The 12,735-nt window shown below is 41.1% G+C and overlaps 1 protein-coding gene across 1 annotated transcript in view; it reads left to right on the top strand.

Moving 5' to 3' along the window:
- The window catches only part of LOC120052611 (transforming growth factor beta receptor type 3-like), a 132,149-nt gene extending 120,054 nt beyond the window's left edge, over positions 1-12,095 (top strand). The window contains exon 17 of the mRNA XM_038999622.1: positions 10,053-12,095. Within this exon, the coding sequence (XP_038855550.1) occupies positions 10,053-10,174 (122 nt within the window). The 3' untranslated portion in view covers positions 10,175-12,095. The remainder of the gene's footprint in view (positions 1-10,052) is intronic.
- Positions 12,096-12,735: the final 640 nt, after the last annotated feature.

Below are 12,735 nucleotides of genomic sequence, written 5' to 3'. Positions count from 1 at the left end.
GAAACCCAAGCCTTAGATTGGCCTGTGGCCCAAAGATAGCTGAGGTCAGAAGTTGAACTTCTTTAGGGAAACAGGTGTATGGAATGTAGTTATATTAGGAGAGTAAAGCCCTTATAGAAGTGATTTTAAAAAAACACTGCAGGCATGTGGTTTTAATATTGGTGTTATAGCTTGTGGTTCCTCTGTTGGATCATAACAGGCAGAGAGGATTAGGCTGCGTCCCAAATGGCACTCTATTCCCTATATAGTGCTCTACTTTTGTTGAGGTCCATATAGCTATGGTCAAAAGTAGTGCACTATATAGGGAATAGGGTACTATTTGGGATGTATCCCTATTCTATTCTGCTGTAGTCTTGGAAACTATTGACTTGTAAGACCAACATATCCCTACATGGAAACATTAGCATAGTCAAGTTTACTCCAAGAATATATATTTTCTCAAAAACACCTTAAAATATCTGCGGCTGAATATTTTTTTAAACCAGTGAATGATGAAACATCAAATATACCCACACGTATCCCCTCAGGAGGCGAGGGACAATGTTAAATACAGGTTTGTTCACATTAAATGCCAAAATCACAAAAAAGGTATCTACACTGTCTCACCCACTCACAAAACATTAACATTGGTCTGTGTAGACCCCATTTGGCTAAATCCTTTAAAGAAAACTCTAAGATGACTGAAGCATTCTCCTGATGGCTCAAAACTGACCCTTTCAACAGACTAGGCATGACAACACATTCTAATCAGGTAGCAGTGTGAACTGTGGTTTCCCTTATCAGACTGCAGATAGGACTGCTAGCTCCTACTTTGATATTCCCCATAACTGGTATAGACGTTCACAAGTAGACCCAGGGGAGTGGAGGGTCTACTCTCAAGTATTCTTTATCATTACGTTGTGTTAGCAGCCACAGGGAAAGGGACATTTATTTAATAAAAATGTTAAATAAGAGATATTTGAACATAAACTGAAACAGCTATGAGAAAGTTGTTTATTCAACAAGATCTCACTTCGGTATTAAATGTTTGTCCAAGAGGGAGGATAATCGTCTATGGGTGAAGTAAAAGTAGGTAAGGATTAAGGTTGTTAAAACAGAAAAAACTTGACGGTTAAGTTTAAGCATTCATTCCGACTGGTTAAGGTCAGGGTTAAGGTTTGGGATAAGGTTAAAACAGAAAAAAATCTAACGAGAGCCTTGCACAGGGATTGAACCCTCGATCCTCAGAGCCGAAGCGCGCGGTTTATGCCCTTTCTCTAGCCCCATCCACAACGCCCAAGCCTTGAGCCTACTGGATGGTAATACGTGCTCACATTGCCCCTTTTGGATGGTATTGAAGGCATCTCCCGATATCCTAGGGACCTGGACAAAACGTTGAATACTGAAGTCTATCGTCCAGTAGACTGGTGTGATCTCGCTGGTTTATTAAAGCAATGAGAGTGTCTTCAGTACAGTAGTGCATCCTGTTTATACAGGACGTGATAAGTACTAACCCCAATATCCCTCTATTTTAGGACATGGTACGGTAGGAATTTGGTTTGCGTCCCAAATGGTACCCTATTCCCTAAATAGTGCACTACTTTTGAACAGAGATCTATTGCCATTTGGGATCCGGAGGCTGCTGTTTATAAAGTTATAAAAGAGGAGCTGTGATCTTGCGGCCTGTGTTGGGATAGATCTCACCAAACGTTAAGGAGGTTGCCCCCGGAGACAGGGAGTGGGAGTTACCCGGGCTCCGAATGGAATGTGTGATGGAACAGGGTCAATAGACTGTTGCTTCACTTCAATGACAAGTGATGTCACCATATGAGACACTTCTCAATCTGGCCAGATGGTTCACAATAACATTTACAACAACATAACATTTGATTTATATAGCCTATTTGGATGGCTCATCATGAGATTTATAGATGCGTTTGTTTATAAGCTTTTTGTTTGTTCAAACTCTGTGAGAGTATGGTGGAACGCCAAGTATGTTTTTAGGGGTGAATAATAACTTCCATTTCTGTTGAATTTTCACTTAGGGTGTTTTGATACTTGGTCCCTTTCAGACAATTTTTGTGAACTTGGTGCAGTTTGCGTAATCTTTTGTGCAGTGTGGACACTCCAAAAAATTGAGGCAATCTCGAGACGTGGTCTGAGTTTGGTTCGCTTGAATTCTGCGTTTCGGTTCCCCTTTTTAGGGCAATGCGAACACAAAGCTCCCCATGGTCACTTGCCATTATCCCCACACCACACACTAGACTACTGCAACACCGTTTCCCATGCCATAACTCCTCACATTGGTACCACAAAAGACAGAAGATGATGGTTTGCGGAGAAAAAGGGCTGTTTTTGGATATTGATTAGCGATTGTCAAGAATGCACAGAAATTCCTAAATATGTGTGATGTTTAGTTCGGATTATTTGTTTGCCATTTTTTGATCTAAGAGAGCTTCATAAACTGTTAATTCGATTGTGGGATTTGAATAGTGGGAGAAGACGACAACATATTTGTTCAGAATCAGAACATACAGGTAGGTGTAGGGTACAAAATCAATTCTAGCTCTTAAAGGGGCAGTAGCCTACATGGGTGTTAAATGTTCAATTACAGAATTATTTAATCTGCAGTTATTATTCTGATATTTATTATTTTACCAATAATATTTACATGTTAATAGTATCTTCTCATTAAAACAATTATGTCTCATATTTTAACTAAATGCAATCTATTAGCTTCCAAAATGTAAGTAGGTACAGTTGAAGTCGGAAGTTTACATACACCTTAGCCGAATACATTTAAACTCAGTTTTTCACAATTCCTTACATTTGATCCTAGTAAAAATTCCCTGTCTTAGGTCAGTTACGATCGCCACTTTATTTTAAGAATGTTAAATGTCAGAATAATAGTAGAGAGAATGATTTATTTAAGCTTTTATTTATTTCATCACATTCCCAGTGGGTCAGAAGTTTACATACACTCAATTGGTATTTGGTAGAATTGCCTTTAAATTGTTTAACTTGGGTCAAACGTTTCGGGTAGCCTTCCACAAGCTTCCCACAATAAGTTGGGTGAATTTTGGCCCATTCCTCCTGACAGAGCTGATGTAACGGAGTCAGGTTTGTAGGCCTCCTTGCTCGCCCACACATTTTCTATGGGATTGAGGTCAGGGCTTTGTGATGGCCACCCCAATACCTTGACTCTGTTGTCCTTAAGCCATTTTGCCACAACTTTGGAAGTATGCTTGGGAGTCATTGTCCATTTGGAAGACCCATTTGCGACCAAGCTTTAACTTCCTGACTGATGTCTTGAGATGTTGCTTCAGTATATCTACATCATTTTCCTTCCTCATATTGCCATCTATTTTGTGAAGTGCACCAGTCTTTCCTGCAGCAAAGCACCCCAATAACATGATGCTGCCACCCCCGTGCTTCACGGTTGAGATGGTGTTCTTCGGCTTGCAAGCGTCCCCTTTTTCCTCCAAACATAACGATGGTCATTATGGCCAAACAGTTTCATCAGACCCGAGGACATTTCTCCAAAATATAACATCTTTATCCCCATGTGCAGTTGCAAACCGTAGTCTGGCTTTTTTATGGTGGTTTTGGAGCAGTGACTTCTTTCTTGCTGAGCGGCCTTTCAGGTTATGTCGATATAGGACTCGTTTTACTGTGGATATAGATACTTTTGTACTTGTTTCCGCCATCATCTTCACAAGGTCCTTTGCTGTTGTTCTGGGATTGATTTGCACTTTTCGCACCAGAGTACGTTCATCTCTAGGAGACCGAACGTGTCTCCTTCCTGAGCGGTATGGCGGCTGCGTGGTCCCATGGTGTTTATACTTGCGTACTATTGTATGTACAGATGAACGTGGTACCTTCAGGCATTTGGAAATTGCTCCCAAGAATGAACAAGACTTGTGGAGGTCTACAATTGTTTTTCTGAGGTCTTGGCTGATTTCTTTTGATTTTCCCATGATGTCAAGTGAAGAAGCACTGGGTTTGAAGGTAGGCCTTGAAATACATCCACAGGTACACATCCAATGGACTCAATTAGCCTATCAGAAGCTTTACATAATTTTCTGTAATTTTTCAAGCTGTTTACAGGCACAGTCAACTTAGTGTATGTAAACTTCTGACCTACTGGAATTGTGATACAGTGAAATAATCTGTCTGTAATGGTTTGTTGGAAAAATTACTTGTCATGCACAAAGTAGATGTCCTAACCGACTTGCTAAAACTATAGTTTGTTAACAAGAAATTTGTGGAGTGGTTGAAAAACAAGTTTTAATGACTCCAACCTAAGTATAGGTAAACCTCCGACTACAACTGTATATCTACAGTAGCTGTCTGATAACACATTCTGATGGAATGGCTTTCCCTGCACTTTGTAAAAACCCGGAGTGCATTGAGTGAATATTGGTAAAATATCTTGGTTCCTTTCTAAGCATAGCAATGTAGAGGACTCTGACCACAAAATAGGTGAAGTGAACTGGCAAAAGAGTTGAGTCCTCATTCAAAGGCAAGTGCAGTGTGAATACAAAAATTTTGTATTCTTTGGGGGGGGGGGGGGTTACCCCAGAATTCACTTTAAAGAGGACTGAGAAATTATTTTAAAGAGGACTATGTGTGAAAACACCCTTAGTCTCTTATTGATATCAATGCATGACTAAGTGAAAATTCAAATGATGATTTACCCCTTAGAGTCCTACTAGGAGGCGAACTGACTTTGTTATTGAAGTTTTCTTAGAGAGAGAATGGCCACAGAGAAGATAAGTTAAAGAGAGCTGAGGCCTTTTGTGTTTGAAAGCCCATGCAGGGTTCTGTGTGTATATGGACTGTGTTTAGCTGGAGCTCTTTGGCAACGCTGCTCTGTCAAACATTAGAGCAGAGAGAGAGAGAGAGATGAGGGGTCTGAAAGAGGGAACCAGACAGGCTGTGGGCCCAGAGCCACGCAACACACACACACCAGGGGAGGAACCTCTTCCTCAGTGAATTTCAGAAAATTAAAATAGTCAAACATTAAACATTTCGCAGCATTAACTGACATGGTTTCCACCCAATTCAAAGGATTAGAGAATGAATCTAGTACTAAAAGCATAAGCTACAGCTAGCTAGCACTGCAGTGCATGAAATGTGGTGAGTAGTTTACTCAGAGGGAGAAGGACAATACAGTGGTTCCACCTTTTAAAAGTTGTCATACTGCAGCACACCTTGCGGGCTGCAGCATTCTGTGGCACATTATTTAATAGTCAGTCATTTTTTCTGTTAATGCAAGTTAGTGCTAGTTTGACCACCAGAGGGGATCTTTGAGAAGCATTTGATAAATTCTCAGGTAATGCCAGAAGACTAAAACCTTTTTTGTAATAACATAGTATTATATAATATATATATATATTTTTTTTACGTATAATGAGTGCTCTAACTCCCCCCTGCGGTGGTCTGGAGCAATGAAGCCGTGATGCCGTGGTACCTCTACGTCCCGCTGCGTAAGCTCACAACTTTTAAAGGAAGAACCACTGTGTTGAACAGTTTTGAACAAATTGAGAGAGAGAGAGCTAAACTCAGCAACAAAATAAACTCCTCTCATTGTCAACTGCGTTTATTTTCAGCAAACTTAACATGTGTAAATATTTGTATGAACATAACAAGATTCAACAACTAAGACATAAACTGAACAAGTTCCACAGACATGTGACTAACAGAAATTGAATAATGTGTCTCTGAACAAAGGGGGGTCAAAATCAAAAGTAACGGTCAGTATCTGGTGTGGCCACCAGCTGCATTAAGTACTGCAGTGCATCTCCTCCTCATGGACTGCACCAGATTTGCCAGTTCTTGCTGTGAGATGTTACCCCACTCTTCCACCAAGGCAACTGCAAGTGCCCGGACATTTCTGGGGGGAATGGCCCTAGCCCTCACCCTCCAATCCAACAGGTCCCAGACGTGCTCAATGGGATTGAGATCCGGGCTCTTCGCTGGCCATGGCAGACCACTGACACAGGATGAGCCTGCAGGAAGGGTACCACATGAGGGAGGAGGATGTCTTCCCTGTAACGCACAGCGTTGAGATTGCCCGCAATGACAACAAGCTCAGTCCGATGATGCTGTGACACACCGCCCCAGACCATGACGGGCCCTCCACCTCCAAATCGATCATAAGCTCATTCCTTCGAAGGATAAACGCGAATCCGACCATCACCCTTAGTGAGACTAAAACACGACTCGTCAGTGAAGAGCACTTTTTGCCAGTCCTGTCTGGTCCAGCGATGGTGGGTTTGTGCCCATATGCGACGTTGTTGCCGGTGATGTCTGGTGAGGACCTGCCTTACAACAGACCTACAAGCCCTCAGTCCAGCCTCTGAGCCTATTGCGGACAGTCTGAGCACTGATGGAGGGATTGTGCCTTCCTGGTGTAACTCGGGCAGCTGTTGTTGCCATCCTGTACCTGTCCCACAGGTGTGATGTTCAGATGTACCGATCCTGTGCAGGTGTTGTTACACGTGGTCTGCCACTGCGAGGACGATCAGCTGTCCGTCCTGTCTCCCTGTAGCACTGTCTTAGGCGTCTCACAGTACGGACATTGCAATTTATTGCCCTGGCCACATATGCAGTCCTCATGCCTCCTTGCAGCATGCCTAAGGCACGTTCACGCAGATGAGCAGGGACCCTGGGCAGCTTTCTTTTGGTGTTTTTCAGAGTCAGTAGAAAGGCCTCTTTAGTGTCCTAAGTTTTCATAACTGTGACCTTAATTGCCTACCGTCTGGAAGCTGTTAGTGTCTTAGCTACAGTTCCACAGGTGCATGTTCATTAATTGTTTATGGTTCATTGAACAAGCATGGGAAACAGTGTTTAAACACTTTACAATGAAGATCTGTGAAGTTATTTGGATTTTTACGAATTATCTTTGAAAGATAGGGTCCTGTCAAAGGGACGTTTCTTTTTTTGCTGCGTTTATATTTCATTGTATATATATTTTTCACTACTTAGCTAGCGTCAAATGCAGCTAGCTAGTTTAGCCTACTCAAACACCCGGATCAAACAGAGAGGGATGCTATGTTAGCTAGCTGGATATGGCTATCCAACACTGGAACTTTTCCAAGTCATGGTGGTTTTATCAATTTATTGCCACTGGGGCCCGCCGGTGTAACTGCTAGACTGCTTGCTGCTGACTGTACACTGCACTGCATGATTGTAGCGGGTTTACTAACGCGTTAGTTATAGTAACTACAGTATGTAACAACGATGTAGACTGTGTAGCCGTTAGCGGTCATGATATGAAGGTTTTTTTCATGGAACGTTTTTTCCCGCTGGTCACAGACAGCTGATGTGTTGTGCTCTGGTCCACAAATGAAAGGAAAAGGTGGGAGGAGGAGAGCACATAGATAGATGTGAGAAGGAATTATATATACAACGAGCTGTTTGTATGTGGCTGCTATGAAAGTGAACTGTGTTTGCGTGTGATTAGGAGTGTATTCATTTTTCCGATTCTGTTGAAAAACGCTTCTTAAATGGAAGCAAACAGAATGAAACGGGGATAAACATACTTCAATTTGTCCAATAAGCTCTTCTTTGCAACTGTTGGACTAATGATTACACCTTAGGTCTGCTAGATGCAGGCAAGAGTGAGCAAGGTGGTATTGAAAGTGTCACTCTCTGTCACCTTGATTACTAAAAGTTCTCTCGACCTGTGCACCTACATTGTACATTTTCATTCATTTGGCTAGGTTGTAGCAACCTCATTTTTGGGAAAATTCCAGTATCATGTAGTAGCCTAAACCTATCAATGTTACATTGAGCTGGGGGAATGGAAATTAATGACAGTCATCCAATTTGCTATAATAGAAATAAGGCCATGTTCATCAAAAAAATAATCATCCTCCCTCATCTGAAATGACACCGATTGCCACTGACACACACACACATACACACACGCAAAACATAAATTACAGTAATACCCAAACACAGGACCACTTCAGAAACCAACAAAGATCAATATGGTAGCTTTAGACTGTATCCCAAATGACACACTATTCACTTTATAGCAGTGGTCACCAACCGGTCAATTGCTATCGAATGGTCCATCTCCAAGCCATTCCTAGTCAATCACCAAACATTTCTGTAAAAAAAATGGTTAATGTAAAAAAAAAAAAAAACGATAAAGCCTAGAGTTCCATTTTTAAAATTAGTTTCACACTGTTGGCGGTAGGTGCTCTTGATTCAGCAGCCATAGCGCCGGAAAGGCGAAGTGTTCCCATCATGTGTCTGAAAGTAGAACTCCGCCTACCCGACAGCCCCAGAGAGCAAATCAAGTGCTCTTATAGGACTACCACTGGCCAATCAGATTGCTCAGATCACCGTGTCTGCACAGTTTCCTCAAGCCATAGACTGAAAAAAGAAGCCTCGAATGCACAGCAAAGTTGATACCTTTTAAAACCATGACTAGAGAGAGACTCAACGAATACAGCAAAGAGCTGCTGTTTTTATGATTAAGTTCATGTTTAAGTTATTATTCAGCATTGTCAACACTTTGTTCAACACTTTTTTTATAAGCCATAAAATGTGCATTCTGCCTACTTCCACTCACGCTACAACCAGCACTGCAGCTGCAATGAATGAGTATAGCAAAGTGTTCCAATGAGCTTGTTGTTATTGTTAGCTGCTTGTGACTTTTTAAATATCGAAGAATATTTAACTTTCTCTGGTCATAGGAGTTATGCAGTACGACTTGAGTTTTGGCATCAGCTGGAAGACTGTCCCCTTTTCTCAGCAGAGGGAGAGAGGAGGGACGGTGAGTTGGGTGAGAGGCAGCCTCACAGCTGCTCCCCCTTCTCTCAGACTGACCATCAGATGCAGGCCATCAGTCCAGTAAACACATTTTAAGCAAATGATTATGCTCACTCAGCAGTGCCTCACAAGTAACACAACAAATGATCTATTACCAGTCTGATCATATACCTACATTTTTGTTACATTTTATTTCAAATTGGTCTGAGAAGAACAACATTGGCTGGGCAATTCAAGTGTAGCTAATATGCAGTGATAATGTATTGGGCCTATAGCTTGGTGCACAAACCTCATTGCTACAGAACTGTTTTTAATTTAATTAGTTTCATAGGCTTATATTTTATAAGTCATGTTTAAGACAGATCTGAGTGGTAGATCTCGGCTTGCTTTTTGACTCAAAGTGATCTTGACTCAGAAAAGGTTGGTGGCTACTGCTTTATAGTGTACCACTTTTCACCAGGACGAATCCTGTATGGTCCTCACTAAGCTATGCAGGAAGGAAGACAGCCCAGCTTGCAAACAAACAACGGACGGAGTGCATTTTAATACCAGAAGCACAGTGTGCCAGATATGTAAAACAAACACAGGGCTTTTTTCAGATGCCTTCAGTTTCCAGTCAGACAAGCTTTCCAAACAAATGGAAGCATTTTTATTTGCCCCCTAACTTTCTTTCTCCAGCTCTGTAGCCCAGGAATCTACAAGCGGGAATGCTCATTTAAACACAGAACAATAAACAAGTCAGTGGTTTGAGATCCAGGCAGAAGGCCTCTGTCTCATGTTTATTCTGCTACATCTGCTAAAGCTATGCTAATTGCTTGCAGATAACAGAGGGGAGAGCTGGACTGAGAAACCTCAATTCAGTTCTTTCCATTTGAGACACTCCGCTTTGATTGGCTGAGTCGTTGTGTGTTAGGCGACTGTTGCTTTCACTTAACAACAAATCCCAGTGAAGTGATGGTCACCACATGGGACAACCAGTATCACTGGGAGAACTAAGGAGATTAATTTAAACATCAGTCTTACCAGATTGAGCCTGTGGCCTCTAGATAACAAGAGATCTTGAATAAATGGCACAGAAGAACATAGCTGAAATTTGTATAATTGTCATGTATTGCATCAACCCTTATCTCTCTCTCTCTTTCCCTCTCTCCCCCTTCCCTCCCTCACGCAATCTTCTCTCACTCTTCTCTGTTTTTTTACTTCTCTCCCTCTCTCTATTTCTTTTGATCTTTCTCCCACACCCCTCTTCCTCTCTCTCTTCCCAACCCTTCCCCCTCCATATCCAGGTGATACAGCTGGCCGACAGCAGGCCCAGAAGCCCCAGCCCCCAGCCTCAGAGAACAGCAGTGCGGCCCACAGTATTGGCAGCACACAAAGCACGCCCTGTTCCAGCAGCAGCACAGCGTAGCCTTGGGGCCAGTCCGGGGCCAGCGGAGAAGGAGAGCCCCCCACCCCTCTGCAGGGCCACAGGAAGGGCCACACGGGTCACAGGGAACTGGGTTTGCTAACATTTTTTTCCCCGCTCAATGAAAGGAATTATTTTGGGATGCTTTGTGAAAACAAAGAAGAAGAATTTATTAAAAAAGAAGAAAAGAAGACAAAAAAACAACAAAAGGATTTTGTAAGAAAGAAAAAAAAATACCTGATGTTGCTGGTTAAATTCGATGTGTACCATTTTATTTCAACACAAGTCGTTAAGGTTTTGTGACAGAGCTACTGTACTGGAAGGACTGGTCTGAAGGGGAAATAGTACTAATACCACAGAAAGGCAACAAGGCCTCACATCTCTAGAGCAATAGAACTCTAGCTACAGACAAGAAACAACTGTTAGTGAAATACCAGACTTTTTTTCTTATCCAAATGCTGCTTTTTCTGCAACCACAACAGAGAATTTTGTTTTGACCTTAAATGTCTAGTTTAAGCTGTAAACAAGCTAGTGTACACCAATAGCACTGGAGACAGTAAAGCTGCCTGTCTGCACACACCATCTGTGGGTGTTAGCAAGATTAGTGAGAGGAACAACATGGCCGTCAACCAGAGTGCCTGTTAACCCCTATCAATATGCTATATAAATAAGAGATGCTACCTCCTATCCACATGCTATAGGAGATAGTCAAAGCAACTAGTTGAATCAGAGAGCAATAGTGTGAGAAGGAGCCTCTCAGCAGTCTCTTTTCCCCTCAACGCCAGATAGAGTAAAGCATCCTGCCATGTGCTATTAATCACTTGGAATCTGAAAGGACTTAATAACCAAGCAAGATATATACATAGATAGATAGATACCAAGAAATGTGAAAGACAAAAGTAATGTGAAAGATATCTTGATGAACCCTGTTTGCAAGCCAACTGGTCATGACAATCGGTCAGGACTTTGGCAACGCATCCGTCTAAACATACTGTTACAACATTAATGACAAAGTATCAGCGGTGTGCATTTGGTCATATTGAGTGATGATTGCTTTGCAGTCCTTAGTCTCAAGTTTGATTGGTGTTACACAGCTTGGCTTTCGGCAGTATGGGTTCCTCTTATACTATATAAAAACAGCCATTGTAAAGCTATATATATATTTTTGCAACTATTGTAAATAATCTAAAATGTTATAAGGAGACAGTCCAAATATAATGTGCAAGGTTGTGTGCATTAGAAGCCTTATGCATGTTATGTTTTTAAGTAAGACATGGTAAAGTGGCTATGTTTGGCCAGTATTCCCATATATACTATAATGTTTTATGTTTGTATCCACTGTGAGGTAACTAAAATGCTACATGCTGCCGTGTTGGATCATAAATATATACAGTATTGTAATTGGGCATTACATTTGGGGCACAGTAATTGGGCATTACATTTAAACCACAAAAACAACGTGCCATTCTATCTGGGTCCGACACCACTAGACCTTCAGCTGTTTTCATTCTGATTGTACATAATAATGTTGTACACAATTTCATACCAACATTTACATTTTTCAAAGCAAATAATTGAGAACCTGATATAGTTGAGATTGTGGAATGAAAATATAAGCCAAAATAGTCATTGTCTGGTTTTGCTGTTCTAATGTTCAGTAAATCATACTCAGATTCTCAATTTAAGTTTATTTTCTGTATGTGATAAATACATTGTCAATCTTACTCACCAGGGCATGAAATAGTTCAACGTTGCAATATACCGGCGCCATCTTGTAATCTTAATGGTGTACTTGTTCTGACAAACATTCCACATCCTGATTATTTACGCTCTGGTGTCATGTTCAAAATGTATTGTTTCTCTCTGTGTTTATAGACATATTTATTTTATTTTTATTTTACTTTTATTTAACTAGGCAAGTCAGTTGAGAACAAATTCTTATTTTCAATGACGGCCTAGGAACAGTGGGTTAACTGCCTTGTTCAGGGGCAGAACGACAGATTTTTACCTTGTCAGCTCGGGGATTCGATTTTGCAACCTTTCGGTCACTAGTCCAACGCTCTAACCACTAGGTTACCTGCCGCCCCAGTATGGGCACTTAGATGTACATAATTGTACTACTATGGCTGACCCTGTAAAACAACACATTTCACTACACCTATTCGGTATATGTGACAATACAACATGTTTTTTTTTTATGTCATGTGCCATGCTAATGTAAAGCCAAAAGAGTCCCACCGTCATAGAATCCATGAATGTTCTCTGGTGTGCCTTTACTTTTAGTATTTGGGGGGTTTGAATAGAAATATCTTTTTTTAGGAGAAAAGGGATGGTTTGTACTAATTTTACTTTGTTTGGGCATGTAAAAGAAAACCCAATTCATTAAGTAAATGTAATTTGCGTTAGAGCCTACTTTTATGTGTTAAGTGTTTAATCTCAAAGCTTTGAGCCTGTGTTGTATGTAGACATGTGTAGCTGTCGCCACAGAAGAAAACAGAGTATAAATATATTTGTGGATAAAATTATATATATTTGAAAGTATTTACCTAGAAACAATCTATTGT

This window comes from Salvelinus namaycush, chromosome 8 (assembly GCF_016432855.1).
Source record: "Salvelinus namaycush isolate Seneca chromosome 8, SaNama_1.0, whole genome shotgun sequence".
Taxonomy (NCBI): Eukaryota; Metazoa; Chordata; class Actinopteri; order Salmoniformes; family Salmonidae; genus Salvelinus; species Salvelinus namaycush.
This window is presented reverse-complemented; position numbering and strand designations above follow the sequence as displayed.